Source organism: Geospiza fortis, unplaced genomic scaffold, assembly GCF_000277835.1.
Source record: "Geospiza fortis unplaced genomic scaffold, GeoFor_1.0 scaffold279, whole genome shotgun sequence".
Classification (NCBI taxonomy): domain Eukaryota; kingdom Metazoa; phylum Chordata; class Aves; order Passeriformes; family Thraupidae; genus Geospiza; species Geospiza fortis.
In genome coordinates, this window is record NW_005054352.1 from 969,902 (window position 1) to 997,483 (window position 27,582).

Genomic DNA, 27,582 nt, shown 5'->3' on the forward strand with positions numbered 1-27,582 from the left:
GGCAAGGGGTTTTATTGTTTTAATATTGTTAGGTTCTATTGTTTAATAAACAGCTTTTTTCCACTTTTCTTCAAGGAGGTATTTTCTCCCAGACTGGTTGTGGGGGGGAGGGGCCGATTGAATTTATCTTCCTACTAGAGCCCCTCTGGGGACTCTCTCTCCCAAAATTTTGCTCTAAACCAAGACAAACACCATATATCTTTTGCTGTGAATAACATAAGTTAAAATGACCTCCAAAATCAAATAAATTGTGGATTAAATCTGGAGAGAAGGTGTTCTCTCTGGTAAGAAACATTGTGGAGTTTATAATGTGGCCAATCCTCCTTGAATACTATTCTTTAAAGCTAGGTGACTAATTAAGTCAGTAGATAATTCTGAAAAAAATTAAGTAGTGAACACAAATCAAGGATGCAAATTCAGTGACATTCCACAGGCAGCTTGAATGCGCCTTTTCTGAGATACCTGAAAGAAGAGAAAGATTTTAGAGAAGTGTGTTTTTCAGAGTAACACTAATACAAATTCACAGTTGCAACTCTGTTTCTCATGGGCTTTTCAAAACATTCACTTTCTTCAGAATTATAGTTCTTGGTTCATAGTTACCAAATTCAAACACATCTCTTAATCATTATTCTATTTTCAGTAGTATTTATTTCATAATTGTTTTATTATTTTAAACTCAAGCAAAAATCTTCTTTCTGTTATTTTATAGTACTATGAATTTTAAAACAGTGACATAACATTTTGAAGCTTCTCTTAGTTGTCCTAATTTATCTATAGTTGTTGCTAGGTAATAATTAACGCATTTTTAAAGAAAGAACTTCTGTGATGACCAGCCTTTTCAGATGAGATTTTTCATATGGGAAGTGGGGGCAGCCTTCAATCCAGGGTATAAGGTAAGGTTGTGGTGGTAGGGCAGGTTAAGTCAGGGACAAATTTGAATGATGCTCACCAGAATTAGGCACAGCTCAGTGATTGCTAGGCAGGTCCACAGCAAGAAGAAAAATCCGAGGCTGAGCCAGGAGGTCTCTTGATGTATCCTAGTCTAGGGTTGATATGAAAATTTGTATATGAGTATCCCAGAATGTAGATGCAAGGGATCCTGTTGTGTTCATTGCTCATGTAATGGCGGATCCGAGTTGGAAGCCTGTGCCTCATGACTGCTATTTCTGTTTTGATTCTGTTTTATCACAGAATCACAGAATAACTGAAATTGGAAGGAACCCATCAAATCCAACTCTTGGGCCTGCATAGGATGTCCAAAGTCACACAGTGGGCCTGAGGGCATTGTCCAAAAATTTCTTGAACTCTGTCAGGCTTGGGGTTGTGACTGCTACTCTGTGGAGCCTGTTCCAGTGCCCAACCACTGTCTGCTGTTTTTGAATATTAACCAACATTTCATATATTAAAACACTGATAGCAATCTAGCCAGTCATGCAGGGAAAACATGGTCAGATCCATCAATCAGTCAGCCAGTCAAGTGACCCTAGTTTTGAAAACTTGGCTGGAAAAAATCCAATATAATGGTGTTTTTAGCAGTTGTTTCAGGATGGGCTGAATCTGATTAGTTGCTTTCTAACTTCCAAGTTCTTGAGATTCTGGTCTGATTTACCCTGTGACTGTTAAAAGGTAGTAAGTGTTGCCAGTCTTCCAAGTACTTTCAAAGTATACCTGGAGATACTTAAAGTACCTCCTCATGGTACCTTGGGACTGTTTAATTTCAGTTATCCCTTGGACTCTGTTAGTGCTGCCATCATGCACTACAGCATGATACTAGATTCTAGCGCTAGCACTCAGTTAACAGTCCCTTTTTCATCTGAGCTGTGTTTGGATTCACGCAGTCTGACTTCATGAAGGTGAAATGAAGTCTGGCATTGCCCTTTCACTGTTTGATAATTGTGTCTTAACCACTTAAGCTTGTATATCACATACCAAAAACCCACTTGATATAATAGTTCATTTGTATTCTCTGCTGTGAAATATATTACCAACAGCGTAGTGATATAATTAAATTTTAGCATTAAGAGCAATATAATGAAAATTTAGTATCAATTTTAGCTCTGGAATTTTCACCTTAACTTTTAAAATAGTATTAATGCTTGATGATTTTGAAAACCTTGAATACATTTCTGAAGGGAAGGAGAGTGTCTTCATATATAGTATTTAAAATGTAGCCTCATTTGAAATAATTAAGAAATTTCTATTAAATCAGATCTTCTATTTGAAAAAATAGAGCTGCAAGTGTATTTCCTTCATTGCTTCAAACTTTTGAGTGAACTCTTTTGTCTACTGAATTCTGAAGCTGAATTATTTAAACTTCACTTTATAAATGCTTTGTTTATTTGTTGATACAATTTTAACAGTAAATCCAGGTTTAATATTAACTATGTATTTATTTTAGATTAAGAAAATAATTTATGCATACTTTCATAAAATGACATACTTTCCTTTCGTCTGATATGATAGTTTTGTCATATGTGGTTATTTTCCTATTTCTAGTTTTTCCTTGGTTTTTTTGCAGGGTGGTAGTTTTCTTCTTTTTTTGTTGGTATTTTACTCTGATAATCTGATTAATCTAAAAAATTGTCAAAAATAAAGTTTGATGTGATTTTCTGCTAGAAAAGTCTTTGATATGTACGTGTTGTAACTCCCAATGTACTTTACCTGTTTTTATCATTATTATGTCAGATTGATGAGATAACACAAAATGGAGGCATGTTGATTGTATTTATTTTTTTTTTGCGTGAAATTATAAATGTGGGCTGCTGGTGCAATTGTGAGCAGACACAGGAGTTGGCAGTAAAAGAACTCCTGGAAGAAGGCTGGGTAGGGCATACCATGAATGGGCCTTGACATCCTGAATTGATTATGGGGTCATTTCTCACCAGTGAGGATTGCCCACTTGCTAGCATTTGTCAACAGAAAATGCCAAGGAAGGAGGTTCCCATAAAAGGAACATGATGTGTTTGGAAAGGGAAAAGAAAACTTTGTGGTGCTTTTGTTTTTATTATTGTCTAAGACTGGTACAATTGAAAATCCAGGAACTAGCACTTTCATTCATTCCCCACCCCTTTTCTTTCCCTCTATTCTTCTTTCCTTCTTTCTTTGTCTGTTAACAGGGTAGAGACAGAAAGGTTTGTCGTGTACTTTGGGTAAGTGCAATGAACTGTGGTTTGTCTTCCATGAATCAATGCTTTGTTTTATGAGTGATTAGTTTGAACAGAATCTGTCAATAACTTTTCCTCTCAGGAATCTTGTCTTCTGCATCTCTTCAGACATTGCTTGGTTGTCCTTTGGTTTTTAATTTGATGGCATGGGTTTCTGGCATGAAGCTTTATTTAGTATTTGTGAATGATGAAAGTTACTAATGACTCAGTGTTTGATACCTGCGCTTGATTTCAGTACGGATCCATTGTCTTAAACTGCCAGAAATACAATTTGTTCCACAGAAATGCCTGAGTGGACTAGAACTGTAAAGAAGTTTTCTGCTGAGCAGTTATCTCTTTTTTTAATTAAATAGGTTTAGTTTATGTTAACACAAGTTTTTGTGTCTGCTGGTATATTTTTTTTAATATGCAATAAATATTACATAGTACCATTTAAAATAGATATTTCCAGTTTGTTCATTGAAATTTTCTTCCAGAAAACATGGAAGATGAATTTGAATTCATAAACCAATATTTAATAAGCTATATCAAAATCATCAATCTGAAGGTGCATTCTTTATGCATCTTTCAGCAGTAGTTTTTCTTGCATTTTTAATGGAATGTACTTAAAACAATATAATTGAAAGTATATATCTGATGAAATGAATGCAAGAAATTCAAGCTCTCTCTGTTTAAGTGATTTTGGATCACTCCTTATGTTTTGATCCAGATAAAAAGTAATACTAAATGTGATTTTAAATTTTTATTATATTATTCTTTTTCTTTGTATTGTGTGCATGTGTGACTAAAAAGCCCCAGAACTGCATGCTGTAAAAAATAATCAGAAAGTAAAGGTATCTCAGGAACAAAGGTTGGGTTTTCTGCAAGTGAATGGAACACTTTGATGTATCTTTCCTAATTTATTATATTCTTTTTAGGTAATTGTTTTCATAATTTATTCATAAAAATAATCACGATTCTGATGTCTTTCACATAGATATGTATTTACTTACTAAAAGAACCAACACTCAAAAAACCATGACTTTTTTCCTTTCCCAGGGTCAGTGTGGAAAATCAAATACTGAAATATGGGTTTACTACTTGTGAGATCACTATTTTGGAAAATGATGATCCTGGAGGAGTGTTTGAATTTTCTCCCTCTTCCAGAGGTCCTTACAGTATCAAGGTAGCTATCTGAATAACTTTTCTTAATTGTTATGGAAAAGTAAATCTTATCAGAATGCAAGTAAAATGCTGGATTTTCTTTTTTTTTACAGGAGGGGGATTCTGTCGAACTGCAGATTGTCCGCAGCAGAGGGAGCCTTGTCAGGCAGTTTCTGCGATACACTGTAGAACCAAGGGACAATAATGAGTTTTATGGAAGCACAGGAATTCTGGAATTTAAGCCTGGCGAAAGAGAGATCATAATTACTCTTTTGACAAGGATGGATGGGATTCCAGAGGTAGAAATGAAAATTTTCCTTTCTGTAAATTGTGTTCACAGCATAACAGTTTGTCACTTATTAAAATACAAGAAAATATATCGCAGCAGAATGAGTATGCAATGCTTTTATATGGAATGTATTCCCAGTCTCCAAACCAGGGATGCCTTGGTTACTAGAAGGTATCTTTGGCTTTAATAGGCCTCAGTGGATTTTTTTTCTTTTGTAAATTGAAACTTCTTATCCATCTGAGCTTTTGGCACCCATGGCATTCTGTTCTATAGAGTACCACTATTTAATTGAGGCCTGTATAATCAATCTCTTTCTTTATGTTCTGTTTTTGATAAATACCTGCTAACTGAACTCAGTGCTCCCCACTCTACACTAATATTTGCTGTATAGATGCAAAGATGCAATGCTTGCCATGGTGCATCTCCTGTGAGTATTTGTTCAAGAAATATTTGAAGTATAAAGTTGCATTATATTAATAATGCAAGCTGACAAATTCTTTTTAAATTACCTTAATGACAGTGTCTTTAAAATCTTTACTTCCACTGTTACAGATGACAAATATGTACAAAACAATTGTGCATATAGAAACTGTGTGTAATTTACTTTTGTTGAAATTCTCCTCTCTTTCTGCTGAATAAATCTTTTTATTCTGGCTGAGTTTCCCTCTTCCAGCTGGATGAGGCATATGCTGTTGTGCTCAGTGGCTACAGTGAAATGTCAGGCAAGCTGGGGAATGCCACAAGGGTAAATATAACCATTTTGAAGAATGATGATCCACATGGTGTCATTCAGTTTCTACCTGATGAACTTTCAGTAACAATAAAGGAAAGTAAAGGAGAAATCATCTATGCTGGTAATTCTTTTTATTAGAGTAACTGCTTTCTCTGCTGTCTGCTCCTGCAAGGATACTTTTCCCTACTTCACCTTTTGTAGGACAATGCCTGACTGAGGAATTTCCAGGGGGGTACACTATGATGAGCAGTGGAGATTAGTGCGGACTAGGATGGGCCTTGAAAGCCATTAGGGATCAATCGAGTTAAAATATAGCTTGAGAATATACCAGACAGGAGGGACAGAGAATTTATTTACTTGCAAGGAACAGCCTGGTGGTAGTAGCTCTACTTGGCGAGCATGAGGTGCTATGTGAGAGAAAAATGAGCTAAATTTTCATACGTGTGATTTCAATTTATCTATCTCTATTGTACCAATAGAACTGATACAAGTCTTTACTGCTGTAATGGTCTATTATTATGTGGCTTTTTGTGTAGGGCACTTGTGTATTAATTTGCAAGTGGACTTACTCGCCGTTTCCTTTCCTTTTTCTTTGTTTCAGCTTTGCTGATCTTTTTTGTTTTGAGTTGTTTTTCTGGAGATGCACACTGACTCTACATGTTTACATTTTACAGCCACTTACAGACTTGTAAGAAACCGAGGAAACTATGGCAATGTTAGTGTGTCCTGGATTGTTGACCCAGCATGTACCAATGACATCTATCCGGAACAAGGGACTATATTCTTTGATAATCTGGAGTTTTCAAAAAATATCACAATTTACTCTCTACCAGATGAGGTAATAATATTTAAAAAACATACTTAATAATATGTTTTTATGTAAATATGTGGAGCAAAGAGGAAGTGCTGAAACACTGAAATTAATGAAGAATCTGTTTTTTAAGAAACTGTTGATTTTTTTTGAGAAAAATCAAAATACTTGGATAAAAAGGAGTTTACTTAAGTAAATAATAAGAGAATTTGAGACTGTGCATATCTGTAAACCAAAAAGTTAGAATCTTTCAGTGGTCATGTGCTTAAATTATAATACTAAGTAAACCACTTGTTTTGATAAGAAAAATCCTAATCTCATATTTTAATGCTGATATATTTGAAGTAAGATAAGAAAGAATGAGAATAATTAGTAATAAAGGAATAAATAAATAAATAAATAAACATAGCTGTAAAAATAAGTTGCATCAGGAAAATGGAGGAGAACTTTTGGATTATTTGTAAAATAGTAAAGATGAGGGGATTTATTTGCAAAGATTTTTGACTGATGATTATTTTTGTGTGAGTGTATGAACAGTCATTTTTCTTCCTTCTTAACACACTTGTGAATCAAGAAATAAACAGCAACATGCAGGAACCCTGTTTTGTTAGCCTCCTCAGCTGTTCATTTTAATTTCTTCATTGCTTCATGTGCAACAAATTAATTTCTTAATACCTTGTCATTCAGGTACCTGAAGAGATGGAGGTATTCATAATCAGATTATTCAATGCCACTGGTGGAGCAAGACTGGGCAATATAACCAGTGCATTTTTACAAATTACAAGGAATGATGATCCCATTTATTTTGCAGGTTAGATATTACTGTTTTTAAATTTTGAATTAATATTCTACCCCATAGAGATTTTATTCAAAGACCAGGTTATTGAAAAATCTTAATCGTAGTGGAGCTAGCGTTATAAGACATACTTTTTTTGTTTTTGTTGTATTGCATTTGCTTTTTTTTTTTTTTTAACTTAAGAATTTTTTCTCATTTTATGTCATTATTCTTTTTGATGGCTCTTGGATTTGTTAGGTAGCTAAGGACAACAATATTCTCTTCTACCTGTGAGTTTTTCCCTTCTTTAACTACCTGTGCCTTCTCTTTGCTTTTACAGGGGATTAGGTGAATAAGCTGCATGCAAGAAGCTTAGGCTTGAACTTGAATTATTTGCTTGTGTCTTTTCAGAACCTCTGACAGTGAGAATTACAGAAGGGAGTGTTGCAAACTTCACAGTCCTAAGGAATGGATCTGCTGATACTGTTGTCGCTGTTCAATATATTACTGTTAATGGAGATGCAACAGCTGAAGAGGGAGACTTTGTTCCCAGTGAAAAGGAGAGTTTAATTCTGTTTGATGTTGGAGAAAGAAAGCAGATCTTATCTGTGTATATTAATGATGATGACACCCCTGAAACTGATGAAGTATTTTATATCTTCCTTTTGAATTCAACAGGTAAAAGCAATGATATAATATATATTTAGTAACTCTCCTGTTCTATTTTCTCCATTTTTACCAGCCTCTTCTTATCATAAAGCAATGTATAAATGCCAGGCATTATATGAATAAGGTTTGCATCAACATTTCTATAAAATTTCTGTACAATGCGTTTGGATTTTGAGCTTGAATTGTTTAATCGGAAACCAAAATTAAATTATAAAGCTGAAACTGTCCTGCAAAAATAACTTGAGTTGAACTCTCTTTCCAAATGCTCCAAATGCTCCAAATTAGATGGGGTTTTGACTCATCAGTAAGAAAATATAAATTAAATAAATAGGTAATTTTTCTCAATTATCTGAGTAGAAGGTAGTTCCTGTTTCCCGTGTTTCCCGAGGCCAGCAATAATTCAGTCTGATACCCAGCTCTCTTAGAGAACACCAGATTTGTGGAAATTACTGGACAAAGCCATACTTCTCTCTTTTTAAATTTTCTCTTCTGTGCTCTCTTTCTACTTGACTAACTTTGTTCAGGATCTGTTGGTATCTTATTTTACCATTCTATTGAAAACATGTGATGGCTTTCCTCCTTTCACATATCCCTGCCAGAATGGGCAAAATACAGATTATTTCTAGATGAATTCCTGAAAGGGAAAAAAAATGAAATTATTATTTTTCTTTTTATCATCTGTTGTATATATTGGCCTTGATCGTTTCATCGCTTTTGACAATTTTATTGGAGTGTTGTACCTCTGAGAAAATACAAATAGAGGTATATGAAATTAAAATGGGTTGTTCACTTTGGAATAAAAACAAGTCTAGTGCTTTTGAAAAGGGTGAAAACTAGGATGGACATGAAAATATAATGTACCTTTCTGGTCATAAAGAAGTGTTGAAATGTCCCTACTCTGCTAATATACACAAAGAAATCCTACTAATTTCCACCTTACTTCACTGGTATCTTATATTTTTTTCCTTTCAGATAGGCTGTGATATGGATATGACTAATCTCTTAGAGATTGTTGTTGTCTTTTACTTAGTTAAAGTGCAATATTTCTGCTGAAGGTCTAAAGGAGAGTTAGGATCTCTGAATATGTCTTTTTCTTCTTACCTGATCAATTGATCAAACATGAAGTACTGCCTCTCATACAAGCCTTTCTTCTCAGGACTGCATCATCTCTTGTCATGTCACGGTTTTTTTTTTCAAATCTACATTCTTGATCCTTGCCTCAGATACTATTTACATTTTTTTACTCTGATTTTTCTGTTACTGAATATTTCAAATATTAGCTTGCACTGTTTTATCACTGCTTGTTTCTTTCTTTGCATGAAAACTGTTGGTGTGAGAAGAAAATACATTCAATTTTAGAGTTAGCTCCATTTCTGATTCCAGTTTTGATAAAATTAATCACCCTCTTTTTAGGGGATACTGTTATCTTTAATGCTGGAGTGGCTACAGTTATTATCGAAGCAAATGATGATCCTAATGGAATTTTCTCCTTAGAACCTCTAGAGAAGCCAGTGGAAGAAGGAAAAAGTAATTTTTTTTTGTAAGTAACTTTTAAATAATATTGTAGCCCCTTTTTTGAATACACGTATGTATATCTTGATGGATGTGTTATTTTGTGGATAGTACTTTGATCTAGTCTTAGTTTTTGCACTGCTAAAATTTATTAGAAAAAATAGTTTCACCAAACTTTGGATTAAATTATTTGCAGACGTATTGAGGATCAACAAAACATCAAACATCAACTCTTATATTATCAAGTAGACTGTGCATATTAAAATGAGTACAGAATTCATGTTAAAATATATACAAGTATGATTGCAGCACAGAGGGCTTTTTTATATCACAAATAAGATAACAGCATAGAGGGTTTTGTTATTCTTTCATGAGAGTGTAGATTCAGAAGGATCAAGATGAATGAGCCAACTATAATCTAGAGCAATAGAGAAGTAAAGAAATCTTTTCAATATACAGCTAAATACAACTATGTGGTTGTTAATTTCTTTTTGCATCCCCCTTTGAAATATTACCCTGCAAAAAACCTATTTTACTGTATTCTTTCTGTTATTTGTTTTTCTTCTATCTGTAAATTGCAGATAGGAGCTGTTCTCAAAGTCCAGATGTGCATTTCTTCTAGGCTGAATATATTTTTCCCTAGTCTGACCTGTGGCTGCTGGGATGTATTCAGGAAAGGGAAGGATTAAGAAATTAAGTTTCATGTCATCTGACCTTTTTATGTTCTTAAAGTGAGAATGTGGCTATAAATTGACAAAAATACTGATTTTCAATGAGAAAATTTTAGACGGTATAAAGAAACATAGGTTCACAATAAATCAGATAGGGTGCACAGTTTAAGAAGAGGCTTTTTCACCATTGTTCAATTATCTGTTATATATTTTTATTTGATTTGATTGTTTGTTTTAAAGCCTTGAAGTAGATGCCGATGACTGTGAGTTAGATTTTTATGTGTGTGTTGCACATCTAAAAAATTAAAATCTTTGTTAAAAGTGTATATTAAATATATATAGTGTGGTTGGTTTTGTTATGCTGCCCCTTAGAGATTTTTTAGTCCTTAATAATTTTTACTTTTAAATCAGCGGTGTGAAGGGTGATGATTTGAACTAAAGGCATTTGCATACAGGTGCTTTATGGAAGCACATGATTCCAAGGTTACCAACATTTTACCTTGCTTAGTCCTTATTGATAAGATATATTTACTAGGAAACTGTCTCTTCCATACCCCCAAAAGTATTTGACTTTTGTTTAGTTCGTAAGAAAAGGGTCAGACTAATTTATAAACCAATCAGTTAGAACACCTATGGCAACACAAAGCTTTAAGAGAGTAACTGGAGTTACTGCAACAGTGCTACAGTGCTACACTGCAGGAATAGAATGCCCTGCTTAATAACAACAAAAGGAAACTTTGGAAGCAGTAAAAACTTATTGTGTTTCTGTTCCCAGACTACTTTACTGAATTGATTTTTTTAGATTTGTACAATAATGCTGTACTTTTTTTTGCTTTTCGCCGCACAAACAGAAATGCTCTTTTTATATGCAAACATATTTTGTTAATAAAGGAACCTCTTTATGATCAGTTCAGTTCTTCAGTTTTTATTTATAATACCTTTGGGAAATTAGTGAAATTATGTTACCAGATAGCTATGCAAACAAATAAAAGCTTTTTTTATATTTATTCAATTCTTAATATGGAAAAATCAAGTTCGTGAAGGACCTAGTGTATAACTGAAATAAAATAACAATACAAAAAAGGTTAAGGCACCTTGATGGTTAAAGGAAAAAAATACTTGTAGTTAAATGCCTTCTCTTTCTTCCCTAAGAGTGACCAGTTAACACAATTTTTAATGTTAATTTGCTGAATTATACATTAATTTTTTTATTAAAAAATAGAAGTGCAAGACAAACTGATGTTCATCTAAACAGTGCTATTGTGCATGTACCTTCATTGATTACTTTCTTTCTAAGACATCTGTGGTATATCTTGATGAAGAGTTATATTGTGAAATTGAAGGCCCTCTAAGAGGATTGTTTTATTGTTCATGGTTCTGTTTGGTTTTTTTGCTTATTTAGGACAATGCATACTATATTTCACAGTAAGGATGATTAGTCTATGTTTTCCATTGTTAATGGAGAATGCTGATGCATACCTGCCAGGATATTGACTCTTTCTATATCTCTGAATAGGATTTTGAGACATAGAGGGCACTTTGGGAATGTCTCATTAACCTGGCAGCTGTTTCATAATGGCTCTACACTGAAGCCAGGAGAAGAGTTCTATGAAACATATGGGACTGTGTACTTCATGGATGGTGAAGGATCAAAGCAGATAGTGCTCCATGCTGTTTCAGATAAAATTCCTGAATTCAATGAATTTTACATTTTAAAATTGGTGAACATTTCAGGTACTGTCTTCCATAAAACCATTCCCTTCCTATCTGTTAGAAAATAATTATATTTAATCAATTAAAAAGAAAACAATCCTGCAAAGACCTTTGCCTTGATGCCTATGTCATCTCATACTTTTCTGGTGACATTTTAGGTTTCATTTTTCATTTTTTCTTTAATTTAGATATATGAACACAGTTTTGGAATCAGACCTTTAAAAAAGATGCCTTTTAGTGATTTCAGAGGTGTAGAGCTTTGTGTAGAGCTGACAAAATGAAAATATAAAAGGTTATGTGTATCTACTATAATGGAGATTGGCTGGTTTGTTTGCTTTTTTCTAAAAATTTCTCTAAAATACAAATAGTTACCACTTCATATCACTTAAATTACAACCACTACAGGCCTGCTACTGAGTAGAGTTCCAAATCTGCTGGACTCCTTCCACCTCAGTACTATTTATGGTCTTCTGTGCCGAGATACAACTGAAAATATGTTGACATTTCTGTAAGTGAAATCCATATGCATGTACAGAAGATTTCCTACTTAGTGGTGCATGGAGGCTCTACAGTCATACCATGATCTTCTTACTGTGGAGAAGTAGGTGGCTAATGGCAGGACTTAGGAGTAGTTTTAATACACAACTAGTTGCTGGGTAATCTCTCTTTATTTGGAGGCAATGAACCAAATGTTGTCATTTCATATTTGCGTAAATCTTGGAGTACAATGAAAAATTAATTTGACCCCATGTGTTTCAAATGAAACAAAAGCAACTTATCTCATTACTAATTCAAAAAATCTGAGCTAATCTTGTTTGAATTGAAAGACAGTTATATTCTGCAATTGAAAAATAGCATGGCTTGTTTTCTATGAAAAGGTTCTCCATAGTGTTTTAAAACCAATACAGTTAATTTATGTTAATCCTAAATTTGGAGAAATTTTTAAGAGTTCAGAGACACTTGAAAGAAGATTTAGGCCTATTTAAAAATGTATGTTGTTTAAACATTTTAAAATACTTAGTAAGTTTTTTCAGACCAGTAACTTTTACTCTTAACTTCCATTATATAGGTGGGTCTCCTGGTCCTGGTGGGCAGTTGTCTGACACAAGCCTTGCTGTAACTGTGATGATCCCTTTCAATGATGACCCTTTTGGAGTCTTCGTTATAGATCCAGAGAGTCAGGACAGAGAGATAGCAGAAGATGTTCTTTCTGAAGATGATCTTTCCTATATTACAGACTTCACCATCTGGAGACATCAAGGCACTTTCGGTGCTGTCCGTTTAGGTTGGGAAATACTGTCCAGTACATTTCAAGCTGGATTACCATCAATGGTGGATTTCTTGTTGCTGGGATCATTTCCAAGTACAGTGCAATCTCAGCCACACATGAGACGCCATCACAGTGGAACAGATGCTTTGTATTTCAGTGGAAAAAAGGATGCATTTGGAATTATTGGTCTGAAATACCCCTACGATGGAAATACTGCAGTAACTAATTTTACATTTTCAGCATGGTTAATTCCTAATGTCAATACTGATGGTTATATAGTTGAAAAGGATGATGGTAATGGGACCTTATATTATGGCATGAAAATCCAAACAAATGATTCTCATGTCTCTGTAGTGCTTCATTATACAGCATTAGGATCCTATATGACATACATAGCCAAAGCAACAGTCCTGAAATATCTCGATGAAAGTACTTGGGTTCACATTCTGATTACTCTGGATGAAAGTATAATTGAATTTTACATGGATGGAATTCCAGTTCTAGGAGGAGTTAAGAGCCTTAAAGGAGAAGCAATTACTGATGGTGAGGCAATAGGCTGTATTATTTTTCTTCATATGTGAAGTTCTGCAAAATATGGAAGAGTCTGGCTCCTTGAAAGGTGTATGCAAGATTAGGAAATTATTATATCTGATTAGTTAAAAAGCAATTCATAGAAAATTCTAGGGATTTTAAAAAAAAACCATATAAATGGAAGTAAGAGCTGGGAAATTTTCAGAAAACATAAGAACTGTAAGGGAGCTTGGATTTCAATAATTTAAAAATAATAATTAATAATTATATTTCCACATGTAGGCTTATAGATGATAAGCCTACATTATTAATTATTAATATATGTAACTATATAGTATTATAGTTAATACTATATGTATTAACCATAATACATATAGTTATACATATTTACAGTTAAGATTTTGATTAGATTAACAATACTGTGGCTAAGAAAGAATTTTTTCTCTTGATTTCTGAAACAAAATACAATAATATTTTTGATTCTAGTTGTGTATTATATTACAGCTAAACCACTACTTTTTAAGCAATGTAATTTTCAGGGTTTAGATTTACCTAAGCGTGTATTTACATGATATATGAAAATTTTGCCCATCTGTTCAATGATGTTCCAAATAACATTAGCATATATACTTCAGTTCCTCTAACTTGATATTCCCAGATGTGACTTAGTCATACATAACAGTCATATATAACCATTATGGACTTTTACCCTCAACTAGCATAGCAGTGAGCATCACAATAATTCCTTTACAAAGTTAGGTATTATATAGTGGGGATACATTTACGTTTACTCTTTCTTTGCATTTCCTCACTCTTCCATGTGCTTTTTTTTCATAGCAGTAATCTCCTCCTTTTCCTTTCTTTCTCTTCCCATCAGTTTCACAGATTTTCTTTCATGGCGATAGGCAGTGTGTGATTATCAAATTCTTGAGTACAGGCTCCTCTGTAATCAAAGAAGGAAAATTTAATAACATGCAGTGATGTTAAATGCATATACATCTACATGCACATATGTGCAGAAACATAAAGCTCTCTCTGGATATACTAGAAGTATATGCTAAGGTTTTTAATCTCTCACCATTTCATGTTGGATGCAGTGGGTGTTGTAGCCTGGCTTTTGTCACCATCCTCTGCCTTGTGTCCTGGGACCATTAGCAGTTGTAGTTGCTTGTTTCTAGAAGTAACAGTCAGTGACACATTTCCTTCCAAAATCAAAAACTAGCTGAAGAGATATGTTCTCTATATTTTAGACCGATAGGAGTATGAGCTATCAGCTTAGATTATTTGTGAAAAAGAGAACTGTCATCCTCTGATTTGCTGAATAGAATAATTTTCTGGAGAGAAAGAAATGTTAAAGCAGTTGTAAAAAGTGCTTGGAACTGGGTCTACATTTCTTAATCCTCTCTTCCAGTGCATAAAGGTATAAGCATGTGTAGCTAATACTCTGATCATCAGAATGGATTCTCTCTCCTAGCAGAGGACACATTAAATATACAAAGCTGAAATGGTTAAAGCAAGTGTTTGGAAAAACAAAATTGAGATGGGCTGCAGCTGGCTGTGAATTTTTTTAATGGAAAGAGAGAAGTTTCTAAGATTCATTAAAATAAGGGATGATGACAATGTGCAGATAGAATTAGTAGGGTGAAAACATGAACCATCTAGGAAGGAATTATTTGAGCTGTAATGATCTACCTGTAACATTGAGATGAGGCTTCAGGAGCCTCCCAGTCTACATTTCAAGATTAATGTGATTATTAGCCCAGGGACAATCAACAATTTACCATAGATTATTAAATAATTACATATATTAGTTATTTTGAACCCAATAACATGAGAAAAATTCAAATTTTTTTCTCAGGTCCAGGAATAGTGAGAATTGGAGCAGGAATCAATGGCAACAGCAGGTATACAGGTTTAATGCAGGATGTGAGGCTTTATGAGAGAAAACTGACACAAGCAGAGATCTATGAACTCCATGCAACTCCTGCAAAGAGTGATGTACACCCTGTCTCTGGGTATTTGGAGTATCGTCAAGGAGAAACCAATAAATCATTCATTGTGTCTGCAAAGGATGACAAAGAGGAAGAAGGAGAGGAGTTATTCATCCTAAAGCTCATTTCTGTGTCTGGTGGAGCTCGAATTTCAGAAGAAAACACAACAGCAAAATTAAGAATACAGAAAAGTGATAATGCTAATGGTTTATTTGGCTTCACTGGACCATGTATTCCTGAGGTAAGATGCTCATAAGGAAAGCTACAGGAGAAATTTTGGACATGATCAAACTAATGGCAATGCTAACTAACCTTTGAAGGGCCTTGATTCTACATTTTTAGTTTCTGTGGTCAAGCAAAGTTTTCTAGAATTTGGAATTGTGTAGGTTCTGTTTATACAGCCTCAGTCACTCTAGCATTTCCAATATAACTTTTTTTAAATCCCCTCCAAATTATTTTTATTAAGAAAATTTATGTTATTACACAAACTGAAGACTAAGGCTTAAAAATTCATAAAACAGTTTTTTTCCTCTACTTCTGTAACTTCTGAGGCTGTAACCTGATGTCATCTTGGAGGGAGCTCATTTTCTTAGTATCTGGTACAGTTCTGTGTTTCGGATTCAGGATGAGAATAATGTTGATATCACAAGGATGGTTTGGCTGTTGCTAAGTACGGCTTCACCTGAGTCGAAACTTCTGTGTCATGCTCAGCTAGTGAGGAGCTTCACAAAAAGATGGGAGGGAGCATGGCCAGGACAGCTGACCTTAACTGGCCAAAAGAACATTCCATATTACAGAATGTCATGTCCAGCATATAAACTGGGGGAGTTACCTGGAATGCAGTTGGTCATTGTTTGGAAATGGGCTGGGTTTTGGTCAGCACGTGGTGAGCAATTGTGCTGTGCAGCAGTTGTATCTCCTGAGTTCTGTTCCAGTCTCTTCCTCCCTTAAATTAAATCATCATTTTCATCATCATATTTGATAAAAATTCACTTAATACTGGCTGGAAGTTGCTGTTTTTAAACATTATATATGGAGGTGACCATCATATATGCCACATATAAACTTGAATCCTTTTTTGAGGGGATTGAAATAATTGTAATTAATTTTTTAGTTTTTTAATCTTTATGAGGGAGAAAGACAGGATACCCATTTCTATTATTATTAGATTATTTTGGAAAAAAAATTCATAATGCTTTCAAATTTGAGAGCTCTTATGACCTCTTAAGTGCATCCTTTCTATCTGAAGTCCTTATGATGTGTTTGAAGGCAACCATCTTGCCTGACTGATGATAGTATTTGGTTCAGTTCAGTTTGTTTTTCAGGTGCCTACCATCTGCTGCCATAATGGATTCCTTCAGTTTCCAATGCCACTGATAATTCTGTGATGTCACAGAGCAGCAATCAACCGTGAAGCAAAATTAAAAATTTATGTGGCATGTTAATTGTTTAGCCTTTATCTTATAACATTGTTTATCAGTAGTTTAATTTCCTTATGTCTGTACCTGTCCAGTTAGCAGCTGAAGGCATATTCAGTATTTGCGCTGTGCTATACAGCAGCTCTGAAATTTACCTAACGCTTAAGATAGCTTTAGTCATTCTGATAACATTCAACTAAAATGATTTTCTATTTTAGTTTGATGATAATAAATTTTTTAATACACTTGGCCAGTATCAATACCTGATTTCTTCAAAATATGTGAAATTGTTGCTGTTAAGGGCATGTTCTTTATGAAGACAGAATTGCACAGAGTACTGTAGCCCAAAAAGTTCTTCAGTTTTTTCCTGAGTCATAGTAATATAGTTTAATTTAAATGTATTGATTTTTTTCCATAGTGGTTTTAGTCAGGGAGAGGAGGAATCCAAATCTGTCTTTAAATTAAAATTAAAATTGCTGACATTTATATAAAACAGTATAGTCTTTTGCTTTTGATATACACATTTCAAACATTGATTCTGTTTTTGTGTCCAAAAGAAACAACAGGGTACAGTTACTGGCTGACCTCAGGGGGATGCTAGAAGCTATTGCAATTTCCATTAAGATTGTTCTGACCACCTTCAACATCAGTTTCAGCTTCCTGTCACTCCAGAAGTGCTGCAAGTAACATGACAGCAATAAAGAATTCTGAACATTTGAATAGCATTAGAGAATTCAAATTTTTACATTTATTCCTTTGATTTACTTTGATCATAACAGATATGTCAATTTCTTGCTTTCTTCCAGGCTGCTGATGAGGGTTCCACTATATCCTGTGTCGTGGAGCGAACAAGGGGCGCCCTAGACTATGTGTATATAAATTACATTATCTCACAGGTTGATTCCAGGGGCATTAATTACTCCCTTAGCGATTTTTCTAACAGCAGTGGCACTATCACATTCCTTCCTTGGCAGAGATCAGAGGTAAACCCTACCTTGCTATTAACAATTCATCCTGTCCTTTGCAAACCTGCTGGAAAACACTTTCTGAGGATGCTTGACTGGTTTTCATACTAAAGAATCTTTTCTTCACATGGCTTTTATTACATTTTTCAGGGGTTTTTTGATCTTTGACATCTAACAAGTGATAGGATAGACACATGTATATCTGTGTGCATCTCACTTCAGGCATTACTGTGCATGCATGAATGCTTAAATGCAAATAATTGCACATAAGATATGTTTACATATATGTATATATCAGATATATGTATACTTATATATATAATTTCATGTATAGGTGGTCCTGGGCTTGAATAGTGGAGCCAGCGACTTCTGAAATTGGAATATGATCAGATTTTGGATCTGAGTTGTGGAGATCAGTTTTATCTTCACAACAATTAAATAGACAGCTGTCAAATTTACTGCTGTAATCAAATGTCTTACAACAGTTAGCAACATTCTGTCTCTTTTGAATAATCTATTTCTGTGAATTTGGTCCCAACCCACAGCATGGGAAGTTCACATTTATTTGAAAAAGAGGTGTGGGACCAGAATAATGTAGGAAGTACATAAGCGCTTATTATTGGTGTTTGTTAAATAGAAAGGATGGATTGATAGTAGAAAATACTGTCTTTAATTTTGCTTCTGTCATTCTGTTGAAGTCAGTAGGGACTGAGTGAAACCTACTGACATAATTTGAAAAGATCCCAGTGACTCACTTAGAGCTGTGGATTTGCTCCCAGTTAAACAATGTAATTGATTACAGCTTGGCAAAGACTTGTGGTTTTGGAAAATATTATGCTCCTGGCAGTTTATTAGCTTTAATTCTCTACTGAAACGTATTACTGCATTACATACAGTCATTTAAAGTTAAATTTACCAAGCTTTTCCAGTCTGGCAGCATGGGTGAGGCCTGACTTCATAAAGTAGTAGAAAAGACCTGGTGAACCCTCTTGCTCCACTGCTATGTGGTCCAATATATGGTCTACGTATAGAGAACCTAATGGTCATGGCCCTAAGAAACAGACTGAGAGCAGTTGATCATCAGGTGAAAAATCTTAAGAGAATTTCCATTGACATTTTTAAACTACTCATTCCCATGGCTCTACAACAGCTTCCTAAATTTTTTCTTCTATATATTTGTCAAATCGCGATATATAGAAAGTTGGAATCATCTGAGATTAATATTATAGTTTATGCAGAGCAGATTATGTTACATGGTAGGATGATCTGTAATCTCAAGTGTCAGGTGGCATTAAATGCTCACTTCACTTGCTCTCTAAATTAGCTTAATGCTGTAAAGTCTCTGACAGCTTGGTAAAGATGTTTTTGGAATTGGTATTCTAAATTTATCATAAGGTTAAATAATTTGGAGGGCAATAATGTCCTCTACATTTCTTTCTGAACTCAGAGCAGATACAGCTGATTGACTAAAAACTTAATTTTTTAAAAGGGTCATAAAACTCTTAAGGGATATATGTTGCATACTTTGATTTCTCCATTATTTGGTCCTTCTCTAGGTCTTAAATTTGCATGTTATTGATGATGACATTCCGGAGCTACATGAATATTTCCGTGTGACATTAGTCTCTGCAGTGTCTGGAGATGGAAAACAAGGTTCAACTCCTACCAGTGGAGCAAGTATAGATCCAGAAAAGGAAACTACTTATATCAGCATTAAAGCCAGTGATCACCCATATGGTAACAATGTTGAAGATGATACAGTCTTATTGCAGATTTATATATACTTCTAGCTCAAGAGGTAAAAAATTTGCCTAGCCTAGATAGATGAGGAAGCAGTGTCAAGTATTACACTTTATCTAACTTGAGATTAATTAATTATTTTTAAACAAGAATGAAAGTCAAATTACTTACTCTTGAGAATACTACAAAAAAGGAATTAAAGCTGCCTGGACCAAACATGGGATCACCCCCATTTGCAAGAAAACCACATTGCATGTTGTTGATTTTATGGTCGTTTTTGTGAAATGAGAATTTGTAACAGAGGGAGACATTTAAGCATGCCTATTATTATACCAATAAGTACCCAATATTATGACATTTGAGTTCTTTTGGGGAGCGTTGAATTCATTCTTGTGAAATGTTTTTTTTAAGACTAACATGAATATCTGTGAGAGAGAATGGTACATAGTACATTCCTGGAAATAGCATGATTGAATCCTAAAGGCATCTTAATATGTTTAAAATTTAATAAACATTAAATATAGATATTATAAATACTTTTGTTTAATTTTTATTATTAAAATTTGAATTTTATATGAGAAGCCATGTAAATTATAATTTTTGTCTTTCAGGTCTACTGCAGTTCTCAGTGGGGCCACCTCCTCAGCCCAGTGATGGCATGATTCTGCCAGCCTCTGCTGTGCCCCATATCACTGTTAAAGAAGAAGTTGGAAACATCAGATTATTGGTAGTTCGTGCACAAGGGCTTCTTGGAACAGTTCTTATGGAATACAGGACAGTGCCACTTACAGCTTTCAGTCCTAAAGATTATCAGGTATGGCCATTGCCAAGGTGTGTAATTGTTTTAGAATTTAATTAAAGCTATTTGTCCTGGAAATAGCCGTTGGTTTGAATATTTTAGCTCTGCTGTGATTCTTTTCACAGAAAGAGTTTGTTTTATTATGGCGTTGGGATAGATGCATAATACGATACAAATATAACCCATTGTGTGCATTTTGCTTCCTTTCTGTGCAGCATGTTGTGTTTCCTAAGAAAAGCCCCTGGGTTTGATTTTGATATCCTTAAGAAAATTGTCAGTGCAGGAAGAATGGATATTTACTATTGTTTCTAAGTATATCAGACTTTATATGACCATACAAGTGTATATGCAGGTGAAGATAATATTTGCACTTACTAGGACTTGTACATATTCAACAACATAGCTTATAAGTACATTTTCCTGTCTGACTGCTGTTTGTGCAGAAAAATGTAGATAAATGAAGATGCTTATAATTCAGTGAATTTAGATTGCTATTTCTTATAACAAAGACTCAGCAGATTTTTTAAAGTTAAAGTGAAGACAAGTAGATGTTTTGATAAAGAGAAAAAGAATTGAGGTTTTATTTCTTTTTTCATTTGGATGAAAACACTAAACTTGAAAAAACTGTGAAGACCTGTCATATTTCAGGCTGTTTGGGGCTCAATGGAATTTCAGCCTGGAGAAAGATACAAGTACATTACTGTTAACATCACCGACAATTCTATTCCTGAACTAGAAAAAACTTTTAAAGTGGAGCTGTTGAACCCAGAGGGAGGAGGTAAGGCACATATATCAATTGTATTTTTGTGATCTTTATTTATCCTCTAAAATCTAACCTTGTGAACTATTTCCATGTTATTTCTAAACACACACCCTACAGAAAGCAATGATTCTTTTTCTGAAAAAACTGTCCTTCATATGTTTTGTTGATCACTGCTGTAAACAATCAGATCTCAAAAGTATATTACTACCATACATTCAAAGGCAATTTCTGCTTTTTAAATTACATAATTCCATAGTTGATAGAAGGAAATAAAGTAATGTAAAAAAAATTCCTTTTTTCTTTTTTTTCAAGTTTTCAGCATTTAAGGTTTAACAGCCAAAGGTGTGCTTTTTATCTACCACTTAAATGAAACTGGAGAAATTGCAATAAACTGGCTCATAGCTTATTCAAATGGATTATAGCCTTAGAAAATTGTGGGTTTTGAGATGCCTGCGGAGTTTAGCTGAGTTGGAGAACTAGCTAGAAGCTAGTGTAAATCTTGCTGTGAGATGTTAGTCTTAGAACTGTTGGCAAGCATCAGTGCTCCTGCTATGTAAAATCAATTTTGCTTTACAGAATTTTTTTTGATTTTCAGAATTTATTTCCATTGCAAAGAGTTTTTAAGGGAGATTCCTCCTGGTTGGAGGAAAAGAAGAAATTCAAAATATTGAGAGCCATAAAGTGCCTTTTTAGCTGATATTTTTCTAAGCAATTCAGAATTGCAAGTGTGATGTGTTCTGGAAAGTTAGATCATATTAACATGAATGTCTGTGCTGCAATGTGGCATGATGGTGTTATGCTAGGATACTTTTGATAAAAGTTTGAGTTTTCATGCCTATGGAATTTTTGGTCAAGTAGTTGTTTCAGTTAAGAGAACTTTTCTCTTTCACTTCTTTTGGTTAGAAAACTTACAGCTAACTTTGGTAATTTACTAGATGCAGATACCTCCTCAGCATAATCTTTTGGAGCTTCCCAACACCACTGCAAGCACAAAACTTAGAATAAAGGGTCCATAAGTTAAGCTGTCAATTTTTTTTTACTTTCTGGCACAAGTTTTTGATTTGTGAGAAAATATTAGAGTAAGAGCATTTCATAGGGTCTAGCCACTTCTTCCCTCTCCTCCCTGCCCCATTTCTAATTTCCCCATTAGGATTGAGAAAGAGGGAACACAGAAAGAAAGGTAAAAAAAAAGATCAAGTTACATGTGTTTTCCTCCCTTCTGACTTCCTTTTATGATTCCAGTGAAAGAAATTAAACAAGAGGTAGCATATTCAATATTTTTTCTGGCTTTTAGGAGAAATTCACTTTGAAAATTGACACTTTCCTAAAATACACATCTGTCTTTTTGTGTTATCCAGAAATGTGTAAATTACTTTCTGTTTTCCCTTTATTTATAAATGTATATATATGTATATATCTGTATGTCTGTCATCTTAAAGTTGCTGAGCTCTTTAGAAATGATGGAAGTGGTAGTGGTGATGGAAACATGGATTTCTTCTTTTCAACTGTCCCTCAACATGGTAAGCTTTTTTGATTAATCCTGTATTTTATTTATAAGTGTAATATTTGTCATAAATTATTATGCTTGATGCAACTTCCTTTACATGCAGTTAGAGATTATTAATTTAGATTTAACTTAAAGTTTTACCAAAAAAATTCTTTTCCATTTTAACTTAGGTGTAATTTCATTAGCAGTCAGTGTTTAATGTAAAGCAGAGTGCAACAGGCTCATATATAATCAAAACTATATTGTTGTAAAACACAATATATCAATTTCAGAACTAAAGCTTATAAAATGATCTTTGAGCATTGTCAGATTTTTCTGGGAGGAAAAAGCAAAGGTACTTTTAAAATTGAAGGCAATTTTAGAACTACCTTTGATAATATACGATATAATATTCTATCCTTCATGGCAAAAATACTCTTAAAGAAAAGTAAGTTGTGTTAGATTTTTTAATGAAATAATTTCATCTTTTTCATTTTTCCTCTTTCATTTCTTCATGTTTCTATTTATGTCATGATATGGAGAAAACAATGATAATTAATATTGATAAAAAAATACCAAATGAAAAATAACATAGAATATATGGGAAAACCCTATGCATATAGGACTTCAAATGAAAACCTGAAAAATGTAAAAATGTTATATGAGCACACAAATGCCAGTAGAGTAATTTTTTTCTTTTCTTCTTTTATTGTCTTTTCTTTTTCCTTTTCTTCTTTTTTCTTTTTTTCTTCTTTTTTTCTTTTTCATTCTTTTCTTTTCTTTTTTCTTTTCTTTTCTTTTCTTTTCTTTTCTTTTCTTTTCTTTTCTTTTCTTTTCTTTTCTTTTCTTTTCTTTTCTTTTCTTTTCTTTTCTTTTCTTTTCTTTTCTTTCCTTTCCTTTCCTTTCCTTTCCTTTCCTTTCCTTTTCCTTTTCCTTTTCCTTTTCCTTTTCCTTTTCCTTTTCCTTTTCCTTTTCCTTTTCCTTTTCCTTTTCCTCTTTCCTTTTCTTTCCTTTTCTTTTCTTTTTTTTTTTTTTTTTTTTTGACATTCTGTCTCCCTTTTACTTGTTTCCAGGAATAGTTTCCTTTAGTACCAGACTCTCTTTTCTGTCTAAGCAGTAAGTTATGTCACCCAAGACAATATCTTTAGAAGTAAGATTTACTTGACTTGCTGGTGGTTTTTTGTGGTCATTTTTTTTTCATTTCAGTTTATGTCAGGATGAGATCTGCATTCATCTTGTCTTTCCTCTTATACTGTGGTTTATAGTATAACTCCTCACTGTCCTAAGTACTGCTCCATTTCATTCATTAAACCTGTAATTTTATTTTCGTTCCTCCCTTAGAATAATACTTTTTTTATTGCATAGTTCCATAGAAGGACTGAGAGGACTGCCTACTGAAGGTCAGCTCCTTTTACATACAGGCGATTATCATGCATTTTAAAAAGAAAAAACCAAAGATAAACAGCACAAATACTTCATACTCTCTTTTGTATTTCTGTAGCATATTTCTTCAGCTGCTTTCTTTCATGTAAGAAAACATGAGAGATAAAAATAACCCTTTTTGTAACTCTCATTTAACAGCTAGCTTGGGAATTGCATCCCACATCCTTGTGACTATTGAGGCTTCTGATGATGCTCATGGTGTGTTTGAGTTCAGTGCTGAGTCCATTTCAGTGAATGGAACTGAGCCTGAAGATGGAGATAGCAATGTTGTGCTGCAGGTTAGAAAGATTTGAGTCTCATATTGCTGCATTGTACTCTTCTCTCTGTTTTTACTGGTGTTCTCTGATGTTTTTGTCTTTAGTCTATGGGGTTTAGAACAACTTTGAGATGAATATTTGTTTTCTCAGTCATGCAGTGTTTGCTAATGTATATTTTTCAGCTTGAAACTAAAATAATAATAACATCCAAAAACTTAAAATCTTCTACTTACTTAGAATCAAGGGACTGCTGTCTTAAAATAAGTGTTGATAATACAAGTTCTCCAGAGCTGAGATAATAAAAATGACATGCTTTTAAAACACAGACATATCTTAAATTCATCATGCTATTGTGTTTGCTTAATTACATTTCACACTTCTATGTTTCTTTCTCATAGAACAAAAATATGCACATCTTTATATGTTTTTCTTAGGTTGTGAGAAGTCACGGGGCCTTATCTCAGGTGACATTGCATTGGATCATAGATTGCGATCTCACCAACGACCTGGTCTCTACGGATGGGAATGTAACATTTGATGTTGGCCAAGTGAGAGCAAATATTACATTACAGGTTTCTCCTGATGATGTTCCCGAATTGGATAAGATGTTTTCAGTCTTGATCATCAATGTCTCCCTTGGTCGTCTTGGATATCATACTAATGCAACATTAACTATTTTAGCTAATGATGATCCATATGGAGTCTTCATCTTTTCTGAGCAAAACAGACCAATAAAAATTGAGGAAGAAACAAAAAATGTCTCTCTGACAGTTGTAAGATGCGGTGGTCTCCTTGGTACAGTAATGGTGAAATACAGAACTATTGGTGATGAAGAAAAGCTTCCCTTTCTTCCACCCGATGTTGTCAGAGCAATAGAGGGAAAAGACTATATACCCGTTACAGGTTATGTGATCTTTGCAGCCAATGAAAGTGAGGCCACAATATCCTTGCCTATTTTGGATGATGATGATCCTGAGAGGTCAGAATCTGTTTTTGTGGAGCTAAGCAGTGTTGTTTTGATCAAGAAAGCTCAGGATCGGCCAAGTAAGTGTCTTACATAAAACCTACAATTTAACTATGAAGGTTAGTATTTATATATTGCAGGAGAAACTGCAGCAAGACAAATGAACTCCAATGAACCTCTTCCAAACTCTGTATACTTAAGATATCTCTTAGTTACTTGACTTGTGCCGGTTCACTTTTACGTCCTTTGGCACATTATTTTATTGAAAAAGCATGAGTATTTCTTTATCCATTTTGCATTTCTTATGCAAAGCGTTTCAGGCCAAATATGTTACGATATTTGTGCACTAATACCTGCTTATTTAGCATTATTTCTGGAAGTTCAGAAGTAGGATATAAGCTAGTTTTTAAAATTAAACTACAAGAAAGTCTTATTAAAAAAAGTGATGTGCTGTTTTCTTAGTATCGACAATGTTTACTTAATTTCTCATTCAGAAAAATTCAGGTCATTACAGCCTGAGTGTGCTTATGGCCATTTGTGCTTCAGAGCTTCTGGGCACGTCTAATTGCTGCCCTTGCTCACAGATTAAGGGGTACCTTCAAATATAATTCCACTTGGAGTTGAAATCTTACTTATATTTCATCATATCAAAAATAAAACTGAAATTATTGTGAACTGTATTGATCTTATTATTAGTCTTATGGTTAAATAAATAAATAAATTCACAGTACTTCATATTTTAAAAAAAATTATGGCTTGTATGCCCCACAGCATAGTAGAATAATGTTCAGATTTTCTACCAGAACATAATTTAAACACATGTATTTTGATGTGGTTTGTAGTTATGCTTTGTCCAATTCCAAAAGAGATAATTGTCATGAAAACTAGAGACAGCTAAATTTACATGTGTGCCTATGAACTCTATAGCCATGAATAGTAATCATTTCAGGTACCACTCACTAAGTTTTCTTTATATTTCAGTTATAAATTCTCCTCGACTTGGTTTAGTGGGTGAGACAATAGCTCATGTGATTATCAATGCCAATGATGATGCTTTTGGAACACTTCAGCTTTCAGCTTCAGCTGTGCGAGTTGCTGAAAACTATGTTGGACCAATCATTAACGTGACCAGAACTGGGGGAATATTTTCAGATGTTTCTGTGAAATTTAAAGCTATGCCAATAACTGCAACAGCTGGTAAGAAAGCAGAATAGCAGAAATATGCAGCCTTTGTTAAAGCTGAAACAAGCAAGTGTGTAATGAATGATCTCTTGTATAACAAGAATGAAATATAAGGCATTGACTGTGCTTAGCAAACATGAATCTAAGACCTAGGGGAAAGTTTATGCATTATCACTGGAGAACTTAAAATTCAAATGAAGAAAGGAATTGGGGTATTTGTTTACTTAGTTTGTTTACTTATCACACCACCACTTAAAAACCCCCTTGTCCCCCACCTCCCAAAATTCTATAGTAGTATATGTAAAAACAATTTAGTCCCATGTATATATTTAAACCCATGGTGTATTGCTTAGTTGAGCTTATTGGAGAAGAAGTGAGAGCTGGGGACTTAGCTGTAAAACAAATATGGAAAAATCTATCAAAACCCAAGGATACTTGTACATCTGAAAATGGAACATAAACTTCTCCAGTTGGTCCCTGCTATAGAGAAGGTACATAAAGAAAGGAGAAAAATTATGAAGTCTCTAGGATTATTTAGACAGTTATAAATTGAGTGCACTGTATTTCAGCTATGTTCAAACTGATTAGGTGAGTGATACATGCTCTGAGAACTTTTAATTTCATTTTTATCTAACAGAGTGTTACAAATGTGTAGTTAGATTTATATCAGAGTAAGCTTTCAATTAGTTTCTGTAGCAGAGCTGTGATCTAGTGTATCACAGATGTTCCTCAAGACGCTCGAGACAAGTTTGCCTAAAATGAAGTCGACACATAAAAGGTGCGCTTTACTGAAATCTGCTTTGACAAGGTGCTTCTGTTTCACTTTATCTCTTGGAAAGCGTGACAGGAATTATAAATCAGATAGAATCAGGTAGTGTGACCTTGTAAACAACAGACAATAATGGACCTTTTGTAACTACCTCTTTGTCTAACAGTTCAGAATCTCTCTCTCTTTGGGTCAGCCAAGTTTTATTTTGATCCAACCAGACATCTAAAAGGCAACAGGACATGAATAAAAATAAATAAATAAATAAATAAATAAATAATTGTTTTGCGTCTAAAGATAAAGGAAAAGACATCATAAAAACACAGAGAAATGCATGTATAAGCAAAGAGAAAATGGGTATTTATGATAATGTTAACCACACTGAACCATAAAGCATTGATATTATCTGTGTTTTATTATTTTGGATTTTGTCATCTACAAATCTAGGTGAGGACTACAGTGTAGCTTCATCAGATGTTGTCTTACTAGAAGGGGAAACAAGTAAAGCTGTGCCAATTTATACATTT

General features: G+C 34.0%; 1 protein-coding gene across 1 annotated transcript in view; it reads left to right on the forward strand.

The window, feature by feature from the left end:
* Positions 1 to 27,582, forward strand: part of ADGRV1 (adhesion G protein-coupled receptor V1) — a 280,024-nt gene that overhangs the window by 33,074 nt on the left and 219,368 nt on the right. Inside the window, exons 12-30 of the mRNA XM_031058954.1 lie at positions 4,203 to 4,329; positions 4,421 to 4,606; positions 5,270 to 5,450; positions 6,004 to 6,167; positions 6,828 to 6,951; positions 7,327 to 7,593; positions 8,998 to 9,124; positions 11,284 to 11,501; positions 12,550 to 13,293; positions 15,140 to 15,513; positions 17,497 to 17,673; positions 19,212 to 19,392; positions 20,007 to 20,209; positions 20,843 to 20,972; positions 22,397 to 22,477; positions 24,025 to 24,164; positions 24,578 to 25,187; positions 26,089 to 26,304; positions 27,503 to 27,582. The exon at positions 27,503 to 27,582 is cut by the window's right edge and continues 133 nt beyond it. Of these exons, the coding sequence (XP_030914814.1) occupies positions 4,203 to 4,329; positions 4,421 to 4,606; positions 5,270 to 5,450; positions 6,004 to 6,167; positions 6,828 to 6,951; positions 7,327 to 7,593; positions 8,998 to 9,124; positions 11,284 to 11,501; positions 12,550 to 13,293; positions 15,140 to 15,513; positions 17,497 to 17,673; positions 19,212 to 19,392; positions 20,007 to 20,209; positions 20,843 to 20,972; positions 22,397 to 22,477; positions 24,025 to 24,164; positions 24,578 to 25,187; positions 26,089 to 26,304; positions 27,503 to 27,582 (4,330 nt within the window). The remainder of the gene's footprint in view (positions 1 to 4,202; positions 4,330 to 4,420; positions 4,607 to 5,269; positions 5,451 to 6,003; positions 6,168 to 6,827; positions 6,952 to 7,326; positions 7,594 to 8,997; positions 9,125 to 11,283; positions 11,502 to 12,549; positions 13,294 to 15,139; positions 15,514 to 17,496; positions 17,674 to 19,211; positions 19,393 to 20,006; positions 20,210 to 20,842; positions 20,973 to 22,396; positions 22,478 to 24,024; positions 24,165 to 24,577; positions 25,188 to 26,088; positions 26,305 to 27,502) is intronic.